Consider the following 24,130-nt stretch of genomic DNA (forward strand, 5'->3'; position numbering starts at 1 on the left):
CTTACTGCCTATGTTTTCTTCTAAGATGTTTATGGTTTTACGGCTTACATTTAAGTCTTTTATCCATTTTGAGTTTATTTTTGTGAATGGTGTAAGTTGGTGGTCTAGTTTCATTTTTTTGCAGGTAGCTATCCAATTTTGCCAACACCATTTGTTGAAGAGGCTGTCTTTACTCCAATGTATGCTCTTACCTCCTTTGTCAAATATCAGTTGTCCATAAAAGTGTGGGTATATTTCTGGGTTCTCCGTTCTGTTCCATTGATCTATATGCCTGTTCTTATGCCAGTACCAGGCTGTTTTGAGTACAATGGCCTTGTAGTATAACTTGATATCCGGAAGTGTGATACCTCCCACTTTATTCTTTCTTTTCAAGATTGCTGTGGCTATTTGTGTTCTCTTTTGGTTCCATGTAAATTTTTGGAATATGTGTTCTATATCTTTGAAGTAAGTCATTGATATTTTAATCGGTATTGCATTGAATTTATAAATTGCTTTGGGTAAAATAGACATTTTAATTATGTTTATTCTTCCTAACCATGAGCCATGGTATATGCTGCCACTTGTTTGTATCTTCCCTGATTTCTTTTATCAATGTTTTAAAATTTTCCAAGTACAAGTCTTTAATCTTTCTGGTTAAATTTATTCCTAGGTATTTTATTTTTTTGGTTGCAATGGTAAAGGGGATTGATGCCTTAATTTCTCTTTCTGACGGTTCATTGTTAGTGTATAAAAATGCCTCTGATTTCTGAGTATTAATTTTACATCCTGCCACCTTGCTGAATTCATTTATCAGGTCCAGTAGTTTTTTGACTGAGACTTTAGGGCAGGGGTCTCAAACTCGCGGCCCGCGGGCCACATGTGGCCCGCGGAACAATTTTGTGCGGCCCGCAGACTAATCCACGAAGTTCAAAGTATTTTGGATAAAATTAAGTAAGTCTAGGAGCCTACTTGTATTTTTCATTTCTCTAGCATCCTAGCTAGATATTAGCTTAGTTAACAGCAGTTGTGATGCGAACTACAGTTTCTGGTCGTTTTGTGACACTGAGTAAACTGCATGTATGATTGTGCTTGTTGTACTGATTTTTTTTTGTTTTCAACTGCAGTGAGAAAAGTGTTGCGTAACAGTTGCCTTTTGTAGACCTAGTGCGGCCCGCCTACCGGCTGTGATCTTGCTCTGTGGCCCACATGCTGAGTTGAGTTTGAGACTCCTGCTTTAGGGTTTTCTATATATAATATCATATCATCTGCAAATAATGATAGTTTTACTTCTTCTTTTCCTATTTGGATGCCTTTTATTTCTTTTTCTTATCTGAGTACTGTGGCTAGGACTTCCAAAACTATGTTAAATAAGAGGAGTGAAAGGGGGTACCCCTGCCTTGTTCCTGATCTTAAGGGGATTGCTTTTAATTTTTGCCCATTGAGTATGATATTGCCTGTGGGTTTGTCATAGATGGCCTTTATCATGTTGAGGTATGTTCCCTGTATTCCCACTTGGCTGAGAGTTTTGATCATGAATGGGTGCTTGATTTTATCAAATGCTTTTTCTGCATCTATTGAAATTATCATGTGGTTTTTCTCCTTCCTTTTGTTTATGTGATGAATCACATTGATTGATTTGTGAATATTGTACCAGCCTTGCCTCCCAAGAATAAATCCAACTTGATCATAGTGTATGATTTTTTTCATATATTGCTGGATCCGGTTTGCTAATACTTTGTTGAGAATTTTAGCATCTAAATTCATTAGGGATATTGGCCTATAATTTGCTTTCTTTGTGTTGTCTTTGCCTGGTTTTGGAATCAGAATTATACTCACCTCATAAAAGGAGCTTGGAAGTCTTCCTTCCTCTTGAATTTTTTGAAATAGCTTGAGAAGGATAGGAGTTAGTTCTTCTTTGAATATTTGTAGAATTCACTTGTGAAGCCATCAGGCCCAGGACTTTTCTTTTTTGGGAGTTTTTTGATAACTGTTTCCATCTCATTTGTTGTAATTGGTCTGTTTAGGTTTTCTGATTCTTCCAGATTAATTTTTGGAAGATTATATGATTCAAGGAATTTGTCCATTTCATCTAGGTTGTCTACTTTTTTGAGGTACTGTTCTTCATAGTATTTTCTTACAATATTTTGTATTTCTGTTGTGTCAGTTGTTACTTCTCCACTCTCATTTCTAATTTTATTTATTTGAGTCCTCTCTCTTTTTTTCTTGGTGAGTCTGGTTAAAGGTTCATTGATACTGTTGACCCTTTCAAAGAACCAGCTCCTGATTTCATTGATCCTCTGTATTGTTTCTTTAGCCTCTATGTCATTTATTTCTGCTCAGATCTTTATCATTTCCTTCCTTCTACTACATTGGGCTTTACTTGCTGTTCTTTTTCTAGTTCTTTTAGATGCAGGGTCAAGTTATTTATTTGAGCTTTTTCTAGCTTCTTGAGGTATGCCTGTAATGCTATGAACTTCCCTCTTAGGACTGCTTTTGATGTGTCACAAATTTTGAGTTGATGTATGTTCGTTATCGTTCGTTTCTAGGAATTTTTTAATTTATTTGATCTCATTGAATTCTTATAACAGCTCTGTGAGGAGGCATTGTTCTCATTAAAGTTGGAGAAACTAGAGCAAAGGTTAAATAACTGGAAAATAGTAGAGCCGGGGTTTGAACTGCGGTCACTTCTCTTCTCAGCCCCAGTTGTTAACCACTGAGCTGTTACCTGTCTATAACAAATGAAGGCTGGATGAAGGCCAGAATTATTTGTTGTGAACACACTTTTGCCTGTGGTGTCACCAGGCTCAAAGAAAAGCCAGTACCTTTGTATTTTCCCAGATTGCAAACCAATTTAGCATGACCTTTTCAGTCTCTTTCTAAGAAATTTATAGTTTTATGTCTATTTAAAAAAATGTTCTGGTGGACTTTATAAATATGATTTGGGTTTTTAGTAACCTCTTTTGCTTTTATCTTTTCATATATCTGACAGCCTTTATAAATTTTGAGAGCATAGCTATCTTTGTAGGCTGTCTTATATGTTCACAGATGGCATTATTTTATCTGTCCTCATACCATCTGTAATATCATCTTAGTCTACTGCAATTGGTGTCATCTTTTATTTATTCAGGAGTGAGTTATTAAAATAAAAGTATTTGTATAGCATTTTGGGTAAATGTTTGGGTAAAGCATTGATTTATTTTATCACAACAATCCTATGTGAAGAAAATTTAATTAATTAAAAAAAAAATTTTTTTTAACCTCATCTTGCTTTACCCTTTATGTAGTATTTGGAATTGCATTGAATTGAGTTCAACCGCTATGTAATGAGCATAGTGTGATTCCAAAACTGTGGGAATGAAGATATGATTCATGTTCTCACTGAGTTTTTGGTCAGTAGAGAACACAGTGAGGAAGTAAATACTATAATTTTCAACATGGACCAAAAATAGAGGGTGGTATGGAAAAGGATGGCAGAGGGGGAAATTTGGTCTAATGCATCTGGAAAGCCCTTTCAGAGGAAGGGTGGTCAGGATGTTGCCAAATGAAGTGGGGCTTGTGGGTTGCAGCAAAGAGGAAGAGCGTCCTCACGTAAACTGAGTAGTAAACTTGAAAGCTTGGATGTTAGAGAATTTAGAGTGACCCAGATATTGGAAGAAGTTTAGTCTGACTGAAGCTTAGAGCGAGAGGAAGAGAGTGACAGGTGTTCTGAAGTGATACTTGAGAGGTAATCAGGGATCAGTTGTCTTATAGGTCAGTTAAGGATTCTGGATTTGAACCTAAAGTTAATGGCAGGTTGTTGATGATCTTAAAGTAGAAGTATAACGTGAACAGATTTGGGCTCTAGGAAGATGTCTCAGGGTACACTGTGGAGTACGGCCTGGAAAAAGTGACAGAAGTGGGGAGGAGAGTTAGGAGGCTATGTTAGTAGTCTTTCTGTGAAGTGATCTTTTACTTAGGCTAGTTTGTGGCAGCAGAGAGGGAGGGAATTGGATGGATTTGAGGGACCACCCCAGTGGGGATGGAAGTGCCAGGCTGCGTGTCTGCCAAGCTCTGGCTTGTTCTGTGTCATGCTAAACCAAATGCCTGTGCCATAACCAGAGAAAAATGCTACAGAAATGAGACCTGAAATCAGTTTTGTATCATGAATAGGCATGGCCTCACAGGATAGTTATAAAGATAATAAAGATAAAAGCATGCAATTAATTGCAACGTTCTCAATTTAATAGTCATCTAGGTGGCATTCTGATACAAGGTTTGCTCTTTCACATGAATGTATATAATATCAATGGAACTTTGATGAACAAAAGTGTATTTAGTAGCTGATGTCTTCCTTTCCTCCCAAATGTCAGTTCATTCTTTCATTTGCTTGCTTGTTCATTCATTCACTCATTCATTAATTCATTCATTCAAATCATTTACTAAGGGCCTGCTGTATACTGGATAAGTTTACTTATCTCAGTCTTTAATACCATGTATGGCCATTTTACCTATTGTAGGCCTTAGTTGTTTGTAAGAACTTAGGCCACATGGTACAGGACATAATTAGTCAATCAGGTTTCCATTGTAAGTTGACAGAGCCTCACTGTTTCTTCCCAGTGACTTGTCACTTAGGGTGTAGGCATCCTGCAACCCTGGTCTCCAGGTCTCCTGATGTGTCCCAGGCCCTGCTCAGCCTCCTCTTGCCTAACCCCATTTCACTCGAACAGTTGATCATCCACCCACCACTACCACGTCTTCATTGAAACAGTTGGACAACTGAATGAGTAGTTTTTTGACTGACAATGAGATGGTCAGTCATTTCAGACAGAGAGGAAAATCTAGTTGCCCATTGTAGACCTCTTATGGTAGCCAAGGTGAGGCAAGCTGTTGTAACTCATAAATCCTCAGTCTGGTTAAAATACAATAAAAGTTTATTTCTTGCTATTTCAAGTCCATTGGGTAGTGCATGTGGGATTGGAGGTTTTTTTGCTCCATTCATGGACTCAGGCTGATGGAGTCAACAAGATTGCTTTGCGCTCAGTGTCCATCTGGCAAAGGGGGAGACTGAACAAGAGGTTTTTATGGGCTAGGGCTAGGAGCGGCTTCATCATTCCTCCCCACATTTCATTGGCTAGAACTTGGGTACATGGGGGAGACTGAGAAATGTAGTGTCTGTCTGCTTAGATGAAAAGGAAAATCCAATGAGCTGGTCTCTGCCCTGCCTAATGACTCTCCTTGTGTGGTACCCACTTTCTGATTCAAGTGGTGAGGGGAAGCAAAGAACCAGAGGTATGGAGAAGTCTCCTTTGTGCTTCTCTAAGTGGTCCATCACAGTGCTGAGCTTTAGAGTGGAAAGTGTCTGTATTCAGAATTGCTAATATAGCTGAGCTTTAGAGTGGAAAATGTCTGTATTCGGAATTGTTAATATAGCTTATAATTGCTGTTTCTCTATTCTTACAGGGAAATAAATGCTCGGCTGGATGCTGTATCTGAAGTTCTCCATTCAGAATCTAGTGTGTTTGGTCAGATAGAAAATCATCTATGTAAATTGCCTGACATAGAGAGAGGACTCTGTAGCATTTATCACAAAAAAGTAAGTGTGATAGAAATTATATCTATTAAAACTGATACAATTCCTCAGCATGAGGACACCAGATATGAAAGGAAAGCATCTTAGAACTTTATTGTAATTGTATGAGAGAATCCTCAAAAAATTTGAATTGCACAAATTAAGGTTATTCCAGTTTTTGCTTGTAAAAAGCAGAGTTCTCCCACTTCTGTTAACTACAGCTACACATAGAGCCCCTTCTGTTATAATACAGAATATTCTTATGTTTTAGCCTCAAAGAGTAGACCATCATCAAAGTAGGAAATTTACTTAGACTAGCTACTTTTTTAAAAAGGTGCCTGATTATTTTGACCTCAAAATAGCTTCTTACTTTACTTAAAGGAAATATCTGCTTGTATATTTGTGATGGTTTCAATATGCCAGCAATACTTTACTTTATTTCAAAATATGCCTAAATTTTAAAAAATGATCAATTTATTATATTTATAATTGTTGATAAACTTTTGTTATACCTATTGCAGAAGTCATTCACCTACATTATTAGACCCTCTGTTCCTTATAAAAAACTGTAAGAGATTGGGAAGATGCCATACTTATCACCTTCTTACTGATGGGAAATTATGCATACTGCTATCTGTATATAATGCTAGCACAGCTGGCATTACCTTGGCTAAAATGATGTGCTGCGAGAGGGTTAGAAACTTGCTAGTAAGTAACAATTAGTATTTAACCCAGGGTCTTTAACTGGGTTCTTGGTCGCTACACTTTTGGACATTGTAGTAAGTGGTTTGTCTGCCTTTACATTTTTTTGTCTCTATATCAGCAAATTACATTTTTTTGACCAAATATAAATGCTTGCCAATTTAATAATGTTATTGTAGAATAATTTTTACACACCCAAATTTTAATTGTGACTGGTTTTCTCATCAGTCCTTACTTTTTAAAGGCCTTTTCCCCTACAAAATTTTATTAGAAACATAAGTAATGCTTCTGAGGATACTTGCAATGCCAAAAAAGACTTATGTAACTGTTCCATATGCTCCAGCTAAATTTGAAAACAAAGATCAAGCCAGAGTTGGGAATACCAATCTCTAGGAAAAATGCACCAGTTGTTTATAGAGTCGATGGAGTCTATTGTAAGATAACTTTTGCTGGCATTAACAGAGACTGTTCTGATAGTTGAAAGTTTTATGATTGATTTTTTTTGTGGATACAGAGAAGATGTCAAACCATTTGTTATTTTGGATCCTTGGCCCAGTGCCTGACAGCACATTATATTACCCTTCATCAGGCAACAGATCTCCAAGCACCTTGCCTTCACTACTTGAAAGGATTCACTGGCAGATGTCAGAGATGTTTGTTTTTCTCAAAATAAAATAGGAGCAAAGCTGGAAAAGGTATCAGTTGCGAATCAAAAGAGCTAGTCAGAGTATCCATGGTGTGGAGATGGCAGCAACATCCTGTGCTGCTGTGGTTTCTGTTAGACTCTCTTCAGACTTGACTTTGATGCTTGCATTTCATAGGTTTGTGTATTTATAAAGTTTAAAAATTCTGGTTAAAGGTCAGAATCTAATTCTTTTTTATTGACATATAGTTGACATATAACATTTTATTAGTTTCAGGTGTACAGCATAATGATTTGATAAGTATATATTGTGAAATGATTGCCATAGTAAGTCTAGTTAACATCCATCATGACACATTGTTACTAAGTTTTTTCCCTTATGTGAGAACTTAAAAAAAAGTTTATATTAAAGTATAGTTGGCATACAATAGTATATTAGTGTCAGGTGTATGATACAGTGAATTAACGTTTATATACCTTATTATGTAATCACCACACTGAATCTGGTAACCGTCTGTTACCAGGCATAGTTACTGCAGTATTATTGATTCTATTCCCTGTGCTGTACTTTACATTTCCATGGCTTATTTTATAACTGGAAGTTTGTACCTCTTATTCCACTTCACCCTTTTTACCCATTTCCCCACCACCCACTACTCTGGCAACGATCAATTTGCTCTTTTTTTCTGAGTCTAAAAATATTTTGTTTTGTTTGTTTGTGGGTTGTTTTTTGTAGCTTCTACATATAAATGAAATCACATGGTATTTATTTTTCTCTGTCTGACTTATTTTATTTAGCACCATGACCTATAGGGCCATCCATGTTGTAAATGGCAAGATTTCATTCTTTTTTACTGCTGAGTAATATTTGATTGTATGCATGTGTCACATCTATTTAATTCATTCATCTATCTATGGACCTCTAGCTTGCTTCCATATCTTGGCAATTGTAAATAAAGCTGCAATGAATATAAGGGGGCATATATCTTTTCAAATTAGTATTTTCATTTTCTTCAGATAAATACCCAGAAAGTGGAATTTTTATAGGGTTACATGTAGAAATTTAGATTTCACATATAACTGAGATTATATGGTATGGAACCTCACTCATTTTAAAAGTATTCAATGTGTTGGAAAAAAGGTGACTTTTGTTTTTAGAGTTTCAAAATATACTTTACAGAAATAACCTATTACTCATTCAGAAGCTGTTCCTTGTTCCTGTTTACTGTTTGATGTTTATTAAAGTATTTTTTAAGTCTTTATTTTTTATCTATCTATCTATTTATTTATTTATTACAGAGACAGAGAGTGAGTCAGAGCGAGGGATAGACAGGGACAGACAGACAGGAATGGAGAGAGATGAGAAGCATCAATCATTAGTTTTTCATTGCATGTTGCAACACCTTAGTTGTTCATTGACTGCTTTCTCATATGTGCCTTGACCGCGGGCCTTCAGCAGACCGAGTAACCCCTTGTTGGACCCAGTGACCTTGGGTTCAAGCTGGTAGGCTTTTGCTCAAACCAGATGAGCCCATGCTCAAGCTGGCGACCTCGGAGTCTTGAACCTGGGTCTCCCGCATCCCAGTCGGATGCTCTATCCACTGCGCCACCGCCTGGTCAGGCTGTTTGATGTTTAATATACCTAAAGATTGGTTTGAAAAGTGAAGATTAGAAATGATAGTATAACAAACAAATCATTAGGAAGTCTAAATGTGTTAAGCCAAATTTTTATAGATAGTTAGTTGGCTCTTAGAACTCATCATCAAAAACCTGTCTGTGCTTCATCGTTAGATTACTCTAAGTAATCTTCCACCACATGTACCACATGGTGAGTGGTATCCTGGTTACAGACTATCAATATATGAAATTCATAAAATGGCAAGGAACGCTGTTTGGATGTTGTGAAAATGGTAAACCTAGGCCATCTGCTGTGTGGAAAGTGCCATAGAATAGCCACAAATAAGTGCCTATTTTATTATAATAGTAATGGAGGATCTCAAGTGGGCTAACCCTGAAATAAAATAAACATTTATTTTAATAGAACTTAAAATTCAAATGTTAGAAAATAGCAATAGTCACAAGAACCAATTAACTTTATTCAAGAACTTTTTTTAATACAAAAGCGGCACATAACTGCTAAGGTTGGTGAATACACTTAAAAGGATAATAGCACTTAGTAAATGTTGAAGGGACAGTGACTGTAGAATTTTTTATAGGTGGGAATAATTTCATAGCCAGATTGGTGGGAGCCTTTAGTCACATTTTCAGTAGGCAGCTTAGGCTGGGGAGCTTCCAGTCCCACGATGCTCTGCTGGTGCACTGGCAGCTCTGGTCTAGAGCTCTTCCACAGAGAAGCTTGCTGCTGGAAAGGGGGCTGAACAGTAGTGAATCCAGGAGCTTTCTCCTTATCCTCAGCCTTCTTGCAGGTCCATTGAAAGAAACCTGAAAACAACTTTCCTTGCATTTAGGACTTGATTGGAAAGCACTTCTGTGTTTTTTTGTTTGTTTGTTTTTAAGTGAGAGAGGGGAGATAGAGAGTCTCTCACATGTCCTCAAGTGGGATCCACCCGGCACATCCAGTCTAGGGCCAATACTCAAATCTACCAAGCTGTCCTCCATGCCCAGGCTGATGCTCAAACCAATTGAGCCACTTGGCTGCAGGAGGGGGAGAGAGAGAGAAGGGAGAGAGGGAGGGGAAGAAAAGCAGACAGTCACTTCTCTGTGTGCCCTGATTGGGAATCAAACTCAGGATGTCCATATGGTAGGCTGGGCCCCACTTCTAGTTTTTAATCTGTTTCTGTTACTGACTTAAACTTTACATCATATTTGAGCATAAAAAATTAACTCCTTTCTCACTTCTTAAATTATAAAAATCTCATGTAGATTATTATTCAGAAATTATATTGAAAATGTTTATTTTTAGTTCTTTGATTTTGTTAGAATGTATCACTAAGTGACTATTGACCAAAATGCTTCTAGGTTCCATGTTTATGCAAACAATCCAGCTCCCTATATGGTCTTTCTGGAGAAGCACCTATAGGTGCTTTCTGATACACATTTTTTTTATAAATAAATTTTTATTAATGTTAATGGGGTGACATCAATAAATCAGGGTACATATATTCAAAGAAAACATGTCCAGGTTATCTTGTCATTCAATTATGTTGCATACCCATCACCCAAAGTCAGATTGTCCTCCGTCACCCTCTATCTAGTTTTCTTTGTGCCCCTCCACTTCCCCCTTCCCCTCTCCCTCCTCCCTTCCCATGCCCCCCCTCCCCCCTCCCCCCGGTAACCACCACACTCTTGTCCATGTCTCTCAGTCTCATTTTTATGTCCCATCAATGTATGGAATCATGTAGTTCTTGTTTTTTTCTGATTTACTTATTTTACTCCGTATAATGTTATCAAGATCCCACCATTTTGTTGTAAATGATCCGATGTCATCATTTCTGATGGCTGAGTAGTATTCCATAGTGTATATGTGCCACATCTTCTTTATCCAGTCTTCCAATGAAGGGCTTTTTGGTTGTTTCCATGTCCTGGTCACTGTGAACAATGCTGCAATGAACATGGGGCTACATGTGTCTTTACGTATCAATGTTTCTGAGTTTTTGGGGTATATACACAGTAGAGGGATTGCTGGGTCATAAGGTAGTCCTATTTTCAGTTTCTTGAGGAACCACCATACTTTCTTCCATAATGGTTGTACTACTTTACATTCCCACCAACAGTGAATGAGGGTTCATTTCTCTCCACAGCCTCTCCAACATTTGCTATTACCTGTCTTATTGATAATAGCTAATCTAACAGGTGTGAGGTGGTATCTCATTGTAGTTTAGATTTGCATTTCTTCAATAACTAATGAAGATGAGCATCTTTTCATATATCTGTTGACCATTTGTATTTCTTCCTGGGAGAAGTGTCTGTTCATGTCCTCTTCCCATTTTTTTATTGGATTGTTTGTTTGTTGTTGAGTTTTATGAGTTCTTTGTATATTTTGGACATTAGGCCCTTATCTGAGCTGTTGTTTGAAAATATCATTTCCCAGTTAGTTGGCTGTCTATTTTGTTGTCAGTTTCTCTTGCTGAGCAAAAACTTCTTAGTCTGATGTAGTCCCATTGATTTATCTTTGCCTTCACTTGTCTTGCCTTGGGAGTCAAATTCATAAAATGCTCTTTAAAACCCAGGCCCTTGAGTTTAGTATCTATGTCTTCTTCTATGTACTTTATTGTTTCAGGTCTTATATTTAGGTCTTTGATCCATTTTGAATTAATTTTAGTACAAGGGGACAAGCTGTAGCCGAGTTTCATTCTTTTGCATGTGGCTTTCCAGTTTTCCCAGCACCATTTGTTGAAGAAGCTTTCTTTTCTCCATGGTGTGTTGTTGGCCCCTTTATTGAAAATTATTTGACCATATATATGTGGTTTTATTTCTGGACTTTCTATTCTGTTCCATTAGTCTGAATGTCTATTTTTCTGCCAATACCATGCTGTTTTGATTGTCATGGCTCTATAATATAGTTTGAAGTCAGGTATTGTGTAATGCCCCCAGCTTCATTCTTTTTCTTTAGGATTGCTTTGGCTATTCGGGGTTTTTTATAGTTCCATATAAATCTGATGACTTTTCTTCCATTTCTTTAAAAATGTCATTGGAATTTTGATGGGAATTGCATTAAATTTATAAATTGCTTTGGGTAATATGGCCATCTTGATTATATTTATTCTTATCCAAGAACAAGGAATATTTTTCCATCTCATTGTATCTTTTTTGATTTCCTTTAACAATGCTTTGTAGTTTTCGTTATATAGGCCCTTTACATTCTTTGTTATGTTTATTCCTAGGTATTTTTTTGTTGTTGCAATAGTTAAGGGGATTATTTTTTTCAGTTCGTTTTCTAATATTTTATTGTTGGTGTATAGAAAGGCTATGGACTTTTGTATGTTAATTTTGTATCTTGCGACCTTACTGTATTGGTTTATTGTTTCTAGTAATCTTTTTGTGGGTTTTCGATGTATAGGATCATATCATCTCCAAAAAATGATACCTTTACTTCTTCTTTTCCGATATGGATGCCTTTTATTTCTTTCTCTTGTCTGATTGCTCTGGCCAGAACTTCTAGCACCATGTTAAATAAGAGTGGAGAGAGTGGACAACCCTGTCTTGTTTCTGATTTAAGGTGTAAAGTCCTCAGTTTTATGCTGTTTAATATGATGTTGGCTGATGGTTTATCATATATGGCCTTAATCATGTTGAGATATTTTACTTCTATACCCATTTTGTTGAGTGTCTTAAACATAAAATTGTGTTGTATTTTATCGAATGCCTTTTCTGCATCTATTGATAAGATCATGTGGTTTTTGTTCTTTGTTTTGTTGATATGGTGTATTACGTTAACCGTTTTACATATGTTGAATCATCCTTGAGATTCTGGGATGAATCCTACTTGATCATGATGTATTATTTTTTTAATATGTTGTTGTATTCGATTTGCCAGTATTTTGTTTAGTATTTTAGCATCTGTATTCATTAGAGATACTGGTCTGTAGTTTTCTTTTTTTGTGCTGTCCTTGCCAGGTTTCGGTATGAGGGTTATGTTGGCCTCATAAAATGTGTTTAGAAGTATTGCTTCTTCTTCAATTTTTTGGAAGACTTTGAGTAGAATAGGAACCAAGTCTTCTTTGAATGTTTGATAGAATTCACTAGCATAACCATCTGGGCCTGGACTTTTATTTTGGCGGAGGTTTTTATAGTTTTATCTATTTCCTTCCTGCTAATTGGTGTGTTTAGACTTTCTGCTTCTTCATGCCTCAGTCTAGGAAGGTTGTATTGTTCTAGGAATTTATCCATTTCTTCTAGATTGTTGAATTTGGTGGCATAGGCATATAGTTTTTCGTAGTATTCTACAATAATTCTTTGCATATCTATGATATCTGTGGTGATTTCTCCTCTTTCATTTGGATTTTGTTTATATGATTCCTTTCTCTTTTTTCCTCGGTGAGCCTTACCAAAGGTTTGTCAATTTTGTTGATCTTTTCAAAGAACCAGCTCCTTGTTTTATTAATTTTTTCTATAGTTTTTCTGTTCTCTATTTCATTTATTTCTGCTCTGATTTTTATTATTTCTTTTCTTCGGCTGGTTTTGAGTTGTCTTTGTTCTTCTTTTTCTAGTTCCTTAAGGTGGGAAGTTAAGTGGTTCACTTGGGCTCTCTCTTGTTTTTTCATATAGGCCTGAAGTGATATGAATTTCCCTCTTATTACTGCTTTTGCTGCATCCCAGAGATTCTGATATGTCGTATTGTCATTTTCATTTGTCTGTATATATCTTTTGATCTCTGCGCTTATTTCTTCTTTGACCCATTCATTTTTTAAAAGTATGTTGTTTAGTTTCCACATTTTTGTGGGGTGTTTTCCTTCTTTTTTGCAGTTGAATTCTAGTTTCAAGGCTTTATGATCAGAAAATATGCTTGGTAAAATTTCAGTTTTTCTGAATTTGCTGATGTTATTTTTGTGGCCCAACATATGGTCAGTTCTTGAGAATGTTCCATGTACACTGGAGAAAAATGTATACTCTGTTGCTTTGGGATAAAGTGTCCTGTAGATGTCTATCATATCCAAGTGCTCTAGTGTTTCGTTTAAGGCCATTATATCTTTATTGATTCTCTGTTTGGATGACCGATCTAGAGCCGTCAGCGGTGTATTGAGGTCTCCAAGTATGATTGTATTTTTGTCAGTTTTTGTTTTAAGGTCAATAAGTAGCTGTCTTATATATTTTGGTGCTGCTTGGTTTGGTGCATATATATTAAGGATTGTTATGTCTTCTTGATTCAGCATCCCCTTAATCATTATGAAATGACCATTTTTGTCTCTGAGTACTTTTTCTGTCTTGTAGTCAGCATTATTAGATATGAGTATTGCTACACCTGCCTTTTTTTGGATGTTATTTGCTTCAAGTATTGATTTCCAGCCTTTCACTTTGAATTTGTATTTATCCTTGTTGCTTAGATGTGTTTCTTGTAGGCAGCATACAGTTGGATTTTGTTTTAATCCATTCTGCTACTCTGTGTCTTTTTATTAATAAGTTTAATTCATTTACATTTAGTATAATTATTGACGCTAGTGGGTTCTCTATTGCCATTTAAAATTGCTTTCTGTTAGTTTTGTATCTTGTTTGATTCTTCTTTTGTTTTTCTATCCTTTGTTTTTGTTTGTTTGTATTCCATACTTCCTTCCTCCGTTGCTACCTTTTTTAAGTCATGTGCTTTCGTGGTGGTTTTTTCAGGGTGGTTACCATTAAGTAATGAAAAAAGTACCTACCATATTCATTGTAGTACCCTTTCTTATGAGTGTTTCTGCACTTCATTGTCCTTTGCTACTATAAATCTCTGTCCTCTCCCCTTTTTTTTGCTTTTGTTGTCACAGTTTAAATTTGGTTTTATTGTGTTCTTGGTGGAGCTTTTACTTGTGGTTTCGTTTTGTTCTTTGAATCTGGTTGGAAAACCCCCTTTAGTATTTCCTGGAGTGGGGGTTTTTTGATGATAAATTCTCTCATCTTTTCTGTATTTGTGAATGTTTTTATTTCTCCTTCGTATTTGAAGGATAGCTTTGATGGTTATAGTATTCTTGGCTGAAAGTTCCTCTCTTTCAGGGCTTTAAATATTGGGGTCCACTCTCTTCTAGCTTGTAGAGTTTCTGCTGAGAATCTGATGATAATCTAATAGGCCTTCCTTTATATGTTGTATTCTTCTTTTCCCTGGCTGCCTTGAGAATTTTTTCTTTGTCATTGGTCTGTGCCATTTTCATTACGATGTGCCTTGGAGTAGGTTTGTTTTGGTTAAGAAAATTCTGTGTTCTGTTTGCTTCTTGAATTTGAGGCTTTAGTTCTTTCCATAGGCTTGGGAAGTTCTCGTGTATTATTACTTTGAATATATTCTCCATTCCATTTTCTCTCTCTTCTCCCTCTGATATACCTATTATTCTTATGTTATTCTTTTTGATGGAGTTAGACAATTCTTGTAGGGCTTTCTCATTTTTTAAAATTTTTGAGTCTCTCTTTTCTTGTCTCTGTTGTGCCTCAAGTTGCTTGTCTTCTATTTCAGTAATCCTCTCTTCTATCTGGCCTGTTTTATAAGCTAAGCTTGTTACCTCATTTTTCAGTTCATGAATTGAGTTTTTCATCTCTGTTTGATTTGTTTTTATAATTTCAATTTTCTTGGTAATATAATCTTTGTGTTCTTAGAAATGTTTTCTGAGCTCCCAAAATTGCCTTTCTGTGTTTTCTTGTATATCTTTGAGTTTTTTTTAGGATTTCTATTTTAAATTCTCTGTCATTTAGCTCCAAGGTTTCCAATATATTGAATTTTTTCTCCATAGATTTTTCCACATCTATCTGTGCTACTTCTCTATCTTTTGTATCCTTGATATTTGATTTTCTTTTTCTTAATGGCATCTGATGGTGGTCTTGTTGATAGCACTAATAGGAATTAATAAAGAATAAAAAGTAAAAAAAAAAAGGAAAAAAATTTGGAAAAAAACCCCAATAATAATTTACTATTTACCCCCCTTTTCTTTCTTCTCTTCCTCTCCTCTCCCCTCCTCCTTAGGAAAATATCGTGATGAACTGTGAATTGTATTTTGCTAAATGGAACAAAAGTGCCTATAACGGAGAGCCTGAGTTTGGGGGAAGTGTTCAAGGGGCAAAAAAGGAATTAGGGACCCACAAAATGCAAAAAAGGAAAAAATTTGGGTTAAGTATAAAATGATTTGCTTGTAAGTGATGGTCGACTAAGAGATATAATGAGAGGGATAAGAGGGAAACAGGAAAAAGGAAAAAAAAACTATTGTATTAAGTGGAGCAAAAACTACATAGAATGGAGATCCTGGTTTGGGAGGAATGCTAATGAGTTAAAAAGCAAGGCAAAAGCACCTCAAATGCCACAGAAAAAACCCTTGAGTCCCAAATTAAATAATTTGTTTGTGATTGAGGATTGAATGAGAGGAAAAGTAAAAGGAGAAAAGAAGAAACTAATAGAGCTGGAGAAATAAGAAAAAGGGGAAAAGGAAAAGAAGAAAGAAGAAAAAAAAACAAAAAGAGAGAGAGAGAGTTAAGGGTTTTGGAGTGTAACTCTCATGGAGAGTAAGGAAGAAGAAAAGAAATAAAATGTAACACTTATGGGTAGTGTAGTTCAAGAAGAGGAAAGAATAAGACGGACAGAGAATAAAAGGACCAAGGTGGAGGAAATAGAAATAATAATAGTAAAGGCAAGAAGATGAAAGAAACAAAAAAATAGTGTAACAAGCTATGAAGTCTGGATTTTTCTTGATTTTGAGAGGTTAACTTCTTCTTCCTTTTTCTTTCCTCTCTCTCTTCCTGGTCAGTGTCTCTGTACCCCATACTCTGCCCCTGTGGCATGCTTAGGTAGGGATTTGCAGTTGATAAGTCTCTATGGTGATGTTATATATTAGGCTTCAGTCTCTTTGGTAGTCAAGGCTTGTTAGCGTTTGCAGGCTCTGACAATGAGAGAGTCAGTTTTTCCAGGGCCTCTCTCCTAGTCTCTTCTTCCTGAATTAGCAGCCTGATGATCCAGCTATGAGGCTGCCACTGCCTCTGCCTTTGCCTTCAGTGTGTGGAACTGCTGGACGCTCCAAGGATAGATTTTTCTGTCTCTGGTTGATGAGCTTGTTGAAATTTTGGGGAGATTTGTTCGTCGCGCTCCTCATGGCGCCATTTCTCTGATGTCACTCTTATGATACACTTTTAACTAAAGTTTTGTTAAGTTGGAACTAACTTCTTATTTTTCTGCATAATTTACTTCATTCCTTTTAGTTAATAACTGTCTTTTTAAATAATTATTCTTAGTATTAATCCATTTTATATATACCACTTATTATGTAAACTCAACCCTAAATCTCTTTTACCTTCAGGTATTTATTTTATCAAATATTTTATTCATTTCATTTTCTTGAGCCTTCTGACCTGATCCAACCTGGACTGGTTGCCCTATGTACCTGTTATACAACTACCTTGTTTGATTCCCTTTATTTCCCTTGAATTTAATCTTCTGTTTTCTGTATTTCATGTCTGCCTCTTGGTTTCTTCCTTCTTTTTGGTGGAACACTTACTCTAGAAGCATTCTGAGAAAGGGTATTGAAAGCAAAGGTTTTGAAACCTTGATGTCTGGTTATGTGTTTTTTTCTACTTTCACAAATTTTTGGTAGTTTGGGTATAAAATTCTAGGCTACAAATTATTTTCCTTTGGAGGCAAAAGCATACGATGGGGTAAAGATGGTGTATTTAATACATGGTTTTGGGAAAATTGGACAGATATGTGAAAAAAGTGAAACTAGACCACCTTCTTACACCATACATAAGAATAAACTCAAAATGGATTAAAGATTTAAATGTTAGACTTGAAACCATTAAAATCCTAGAAGCAACCATAGGCAGTAAAATATCAGACATTTTCCACAGCAATATTTTTTTTTGATGTATTTTCTTAGGCAAGGAAAATAAAATAAAAATAAACAAATTGGATCACATTCAGCTAAAAATTTTTGTACAGCAAAGGAAACCAGCAACAGCATGAAAAAGCAACCCATTGAATTGGAGAACATATTTGCCAATGATACATCCAATAAAGAGTTAATATCCAAAATGTATAAAATCCTTATAAGACTCAACACCAAGAAAACAAACAATCTAATTAAAAACTGGACAAAGGACCTAGATAACCACTTCCAAATAGGACATAAAGATAGACAAATGAAGAGATTCTCAATGTCACTGATCATCAGAGAAATACAAATTTATACCACAGTGAGATACTACCTCACACCTATCAGAATGGGTATCATCAATAAATCAACAAAACAGCAAGTGTTGGTGAGGATGTAGAGAAAAGGGAACCCTCGGGCACTATTGGTGTGGCAGATTGGTTCAGCCACTGTGGAGAGCAGTATGGAATTACCTTAAAAAATTAAAAATGGATTAGCCATTTGACCCAGCAGTTTCACTTCTAGGAATATATCCAAACAAACCAGAAATACTAATTCAAAGAATATTTGCACCCCTATGTTCATTGCAATGTTATTTACAATAGCCAAAATTTGGAAGCAGCCAAAGTGTCCCTCAGTTGATGAGTGGATAAAAAAACAGTGGTACATTTATACAGTGGAAACATTTACACAATGGAATACTACTTGGCCATAAAAAGGAAGGAAATTTTACCTTTTGCAACAGCATGGATGGACCTGGTGGGCATTATATTAAATGAAATAAGCCAGTGGGAGAAAGACAGGTACTGTGTGATTTCACTCATATGTAGAATCTAATGAACAAAATAAATGACAATAGAAATACGCTCATAGATAGAAAACAGACTGACACCTTTTGGAATAGAAGGGGTTGGGGAGCTGGGTAAAAACGATGAAGGAATTATGTAAAAAAGAATCTCATAGACACAGACAACATTATAGTGGTCACCAGAGTGAAAGGCGGGGGAGGTAAAAGAGAGTGTAGGGGGGATAAATGGTGATGGAAGGAGATTTTGACTTGATGTGTTATAGAATTGTACCTCTGAATCCTGTATTATTTTATGAACCAATGTCACCCCAATAAATTCAATAAAAGTAAAAAGATAAAAAGAAAATAAAAATAATATTTTTGTTATTACTTCATTGCTTTCTAGCTTCTGTTATTTTTGTTGCACAATATGAATTGGAATTTGGAAGGTTTTTCTTTTTGTTCCCAGTATTCTAAATTTCCATGATGATTTGCCATGGCTTGGCATTATTTCCATTCATTGTATTGAGCCCTTTCAGTTTGGCAACTTAAATCCTGCAGTTCTGGGAAATTTTCCTGAATTATTTATTTTGATGATTTCTTTCTTTTTGGATTCCATTATTTGAGTTGATTGAATCTCCTTAATTATATATCTAACTTCAGTATTTTCCATCTTTATACTTTTGCAAGTATTTTCTTGAGGATTTCGTTACTTTTATCTTCTACCTCTTCTGTTGAATTTTTTATTACTACTATCATAGTTTAGTTTTTAAGAATGTTTATGTTTTCTGTTCTCTTAATGTTTTTTTCATAGCATCCCATTTTTGTTTCATGCTTGAAATATTCTGTTTAACTGAGAATATTATCATTATTATTATTATTTAGAAGTTTTCTTCTATCAGTATAGGCTTTATTTAGTCCCTTCATGTTTTATTTATTAATTTTTTAAAAATTGATTTTAGAGATTGAGGAAAGGAGAGAGAGAAACATCAATTTCTTGTTCCACTTATTGATGCATTCATTGATTGATTCTTGTAAGTTCCCTGACTGGGGATCAAACCCATAACTTTGGTGTATTGGGAACATGCTCTAACCAACTGAGTTACCCAGCCAGAGATCCCTACAGGTTTTATTTGTTGATTGATTGTTTTGGTGTTTGCATTTCATATTATAATTTTTTATCTGATGTCTGATCATGTTTTTTTGTTTTTTTTTCTGATCATGTTTTAATAGTAAAGGATGAAAATGCCTATAGGAAAGTCTGTAGTTGAATGCGACTTGTGAAGTATTAGGTGAACTTCAAAGTGAATTAGCTGGCCCATTTACTGGGAAAACAGCTATAGTATCTTTAGAATTTTCCTCTTGGGTTTGTGAGATTCCCCAGAGACTCTTTTAGCCTCCTGACAAGCTAACAATCTTAGGAGCTAGACGGGGTAACTCGGAGTCTCAGTGTTCAGTTTGCAGCTGTTCTTTTCTTGCTATGGGTGGTAGCCTTATCCTTCACAGTGCCTGCAGCTGGTTCAGGATAGCCTTTTACCTTCTCCAGAAACTAAAACTAATCTTCTGTAGGATAGGAGATGGTGGTTGCTCAGTGGCATGAAGAAGAATAGGAGATTGAGTGATTTAATTAACTTAAATTATTTTCAACCAGTACTTGCCTACCCACCCTGCCCAGCTTTCACTTCCAAAGGTGATGTGTGATACCAGTTCCTGAGTGTTCTAGGGTTCTCGTGTAAGTCAAGGTGGGTCCTAGTTTTCCTCAGGGCCAGTTTAAGATTAAAATATTTTGAGTCTTACAAGTCAATTAATTACTACTTATTTACTTTAGAACTTCTAAGGTGTTGCTGTTGTGGTTTCTAGTTATTCTTGTGTTGTCATGCCTTTTTAAACATCTTTGACTGTAGTTTTAAGGTAGAGTGAAATTAGATGCACATGTTTAGCCCATTCTCTTTTTCAGAAGCTCCAGTGTACAAAGTATTAATGTTCATGTAAAAGACTACAACAGTGCACACAGGTATGAAGCAGAGTGAAGTCTTCCTCTACCATCCCCACATACTCACTGCCCAGAGCACATTACTTGTGTACCCTTCTAGAAATTGTTTATGGATATTTTTATTTCTGTAGAATAATGTATATAATTTAGACTCCCAAATGAAATATTACTGTGTAAATATATATGGTGTATATTTACTATGTGTATTTAATATATGTTGAAATTATGGAGTTGCATATCAATTTGTTTATCAGCATATACACATGTCTGAATTTTTAAAACTGTTTCATTACATGAGTTTTTTCTGATATCTCAGTTGATGGACATTGGTTTCTTATTCATCCTTTTAATATTATTGTAAACAACTTATAAGTATGTAGATACACGTATTTTTGCTACTTGTTATAACATATTTTTAGTTAGTCTTAAAGGTATAATTACATAGTTAAAGGATATATGTATCTTTTTTATTATGGTATGCCAGATTGTCCTTCAAAAAGGTTATCCATGGCCTGACCAGGCAGTGGCACAGTGGATAGAGTGTCAGACTGGAATGCGGAGGACCCAGGTTCAAGACCCCGAGGTCGCCAGCTTGAGCGTGGGCTCATCTGGTTTGAGCAAAACTCACCAGCTTGGACCCAAGGTTGCTGGTTTGAGCAAAGGGTTACTCGGTCTGCTGAAGGCCCGCGGTCAAGGCACATATGAGAAAGCAATCAATGAACAACTAAGGTGTCGGCAACGCGCAATGAAAAACTTAATGATTGATGCTTCTCATCTCTCCGTTCCTGTCTGTCTGTCCCTGTCTATCCCTCTCTCTGACTCTCTCTCTGTTAAAAAAAAAAAAAGTTATCTATGAATAGTATATAAAAGTGTCTTTCTTAGGCCCTGGCTGGTTAGCTCAGCGGTAGAGTGTCGGCCCAGCATGTGAAAGTCCCAGGTTCGATTCCCGGCCAGGGCACACAGGAGAAGCGCCCATCTGCTTCTCCACCCCTCCCCCTCTCCTTCCTCTCTGTCTCTCTCTTTCCCTGTTGCAGCCAAGGCTCCATTGGAGCAAAGTTGGCCTGGACACTGAGGATGGCTCCATGGCCTCTGCCTCAGGCACTAGAATGGCTCTCATTGCAGTGTAGCAACGCCCCAGAGGGGCTGAGCATTGCCTGTTGGTGGGCATGCCAGGTGGATCCGGTTGGGTGCTTGCGGAAGTCTGTCTGACTGCCTCACCATTTCTAACTTCGGGAAAAGACAAAAAAAAACCCACCACAAGAACAATAAAAGTGTCTTTTTAAAATACCCTGTGTGGCTTGGTTATTATCAAGTTAAAATTTTTGACATTCTGATAAGTGAAAAATACTATCCTATATTTTTAATTTGCTTGCCTTAATTATATGTGAGGTTAATCATGTGCTTATTAAACATTTGTTTTTTACGAGCTGTGTATTCAGTTCATTTAGCCATTATTCTTTGGATTATTCATCTTTTCTATATATGATTTGTAAGAGCTCAGTATTTGGGAGAATTTTGTTCTTTATATCTCATATGTTTTACAGATATTTCCCCAGAATTGTCCTTAATATTTTTAACATTGTTTACTGTATTTTACCTATGCAGTGTACTTGAAAATGAAAAAAATATTGAGCAAGTATTGGCTTTACTATCCCTGTCTCAAATTATTTTCCTTATAGCTTTTAAAAAGTATTTTATAAAATGTTTATTGATTAAACATTTAGAACATAGCAACAGTATTTTACTTTAATTAAAATATTCTTTTATTCTAATTCTAACTTTAAATAGATCACTAATTAAATTTTATTTTCATGTATTATATATGCTATTTAGTTTTAAAAAAATTTCTATTTTCAGTGTTCTACCAAAGAGTTCTTTTTGATTCTCAAAACGCTTTACCACCTGAAGTCAGAATTTCAAGCATTAATACCTGCTGTTAATTCCCATGTTCAGTCAAAGTGGCTTCAGTCATTTATTTTAGAAATTCCTGAACTCCTCAGTCCAGTGGAACATTACTTAAAGATACTCAACGAACAAGCTGCCAAGTAAGTAGCATTCTCTTCACTCTTCCTTTCCAGCACTGGAAGTTTTAACTTGCTTGTCCTAATGCATTTGCGATTTGATGTGTGGATTCTTAAGCTTCACTAAAAGTAATGGTAGAAGTTGCATGTGAAATTGTGATTGGACACTAAAGGCTCTATTATTACAGCTAGAAGAAACACTTTACTGTCTAAAATTTAGGCAGTCCACCATCTAGGACAGATATACTTACTCAAGTATGAGATGATGAAAATACAACGTCCAAACAGAGCAAACAATAGCAGTTTATTAATCCAAAAGCGAGTGTCAGATGACGTCCTGTCCTCATTTGCTAGAAATCCAGGGCTGGTCCACCTTGTATTTAGAAACTGCAGAGGTGAAGTTATCCTTTAATAAGTAGTCATTTTACAATTCATTCCACAAAGAACTATATAAAAGAAAGATAATGTGACAGTATTTATGTTTGTGTTTATTTTGAATAGGCAAAAATAAGTATTAATTTTATCTCTTGGTTTTACTATTGAAATCATGACTTTACAAAGATAAAATGTTAAAGTAACTGTTTATCTTCAACAAAATTAGGAAACTTACCCATAAATATTTAGTGACAGTTTTCTGGACTTCCAACCCTTTGAGTTTTCATCATGCTGTGAAAAATAATTGATAACTGGTATAAGTTATTTGCTTCAATATATGTATGCATTTTTTTTTATTTTTTAGAATTGGGGATAAAACTGAATTATTCAAAGACCTTTTTGACTTCCCTTTAATAAGAAAGAGAAAGGATGAAATTCAAGGAGTTACTAAGAAGATCCAAACACATTTGCAAGAAATACGAAAAATACTGAAAAATCCTTCTGCACAATATGTGACAGTATCAGGGCAGGAGGTAATTAATGTCAAAATACATTTATTTGCATTAGTTTTCCTCAGTAAAAAAGCTGTTTTAAAATGTAAATAAAAATATGAGGATAAGATGAAAATATTTTGTTTTGTTCCTTAGAAATATGTTGTAATACCTTGTTTTGATAAGGATTATTTTAATAAGGATTTTCATGCAACTTAATATGACATCTGCTTTAATATTATCTATTGAAATTATAAAATGGAAAACCTTGACTATTGTAAATAGTAACATAGAGAATTCATTTACCTTAAATCCAGGAGAGAGAAGTTAGTCTTTGGTCCCTTGCTTGCAGATAATGAAATGATACAAAGTGAACCACCTGTGTAGATTGGGTCACAGTTATCAAATGGCAGGACTTTCTTCTGAAGTTAGGGGGGTACAGGTGCTAAAAAGCAAAAGAAAAAAAAACTAGTGAAAACCTATATTAGTGAGTCTTCCATGGGATTATGGTACTGTTTAGAATGTGGTTTTGGTATGTGTAACTTCTGCTTAAAGTTTGATAATACTCTGAACGAGAACCAGGAAAAACTATCCTTTTTTAAGTTCAGTCATACCTTCTGGTCATGTTCGATCTTGAGGCATGTATGTGTCTTCTAGATCTTCTGTTTAATAAAACACAAAGATTCTGATGGAGGGATTTGAGAAATGCTGCTTGATAAAATAGCAAGTTAGGATATTTCTGAATAATTTCTATAAAATGAACATTCTATTCAGGATTTTAACAATAGATTTTTTTTTCTAGGGGTAAGCTTAATTTCAAATCAAACTTTTAGATATTTATGTTACTTTATATATTTAGTCAAAAGATTGTTGATTTATATGATTATTTGAAATAAACTCTATCTATAGTAAATGATAGTCTTTTTCTTTTTTAAGTAAGAGGCCGGGAGGTAGAGAGACAGATTTCTGCATGTGCCCCAACTGGGATACACCCAGCAAGCACCCCACCAGGCGATGCTCTGCCCATCTGGGGCCATTGCTCCTTTGCTCTGCAACTGACCTATTTTGGCATCTGAGGAGAGGCCATGGAGACATGCT

General features: G+C 35.6%; 1 protein-coding gene across 3 annotated transcripts in view; it reads left to right on the top strand.

Moving 5' to 3' along the window:
* MSH3 (mutS homolog 3) overlaps positions 1 to 24,130 on the top strand; it is a 238,806-nt gene that overhangs the window by 113,415 nt on the left and 101,261 nt on the right. For all 3 annotated transcript variants that reach the window (XM_066273683.1, XM_066273682.1, XM_066273684.1), the window contains 3 exons: positions 5,419 to 5,551; positions 22,003 to 22,190; positions 22,906 to 23,074. In XM_066273683.1, the coding sequence (XP_066129780.1) occupies positions 5,419 to 5,551; positions 22,003 to 22,190; positions 22,906 to 23,074 (490 nt within the window). The remainder of the gene's footprint in view (positions 1 to 5,418; positions 5,552 to 22,002; positions 22,191 to 22,905; positions 23,075 to 24,130) is intronic.

Source organism: Saccopteryx bilineata, chromosome 4 (genome assembly GCF_036850765.1).
Source record: "Saccopteryx bilineata isolate mSacBil1 chromosome 4, mSacBil1_pri_phased_curated, whole genome shotgun sequence".
In the NCBI taxonomy this organism is placed as follows: domain Eukaryota; kingdom Metazoa; phylum Chordata; class Mammalia; order Chiroptera; family Emballonuridae; genus Saccopteryx; species Saccopteryx bilineata.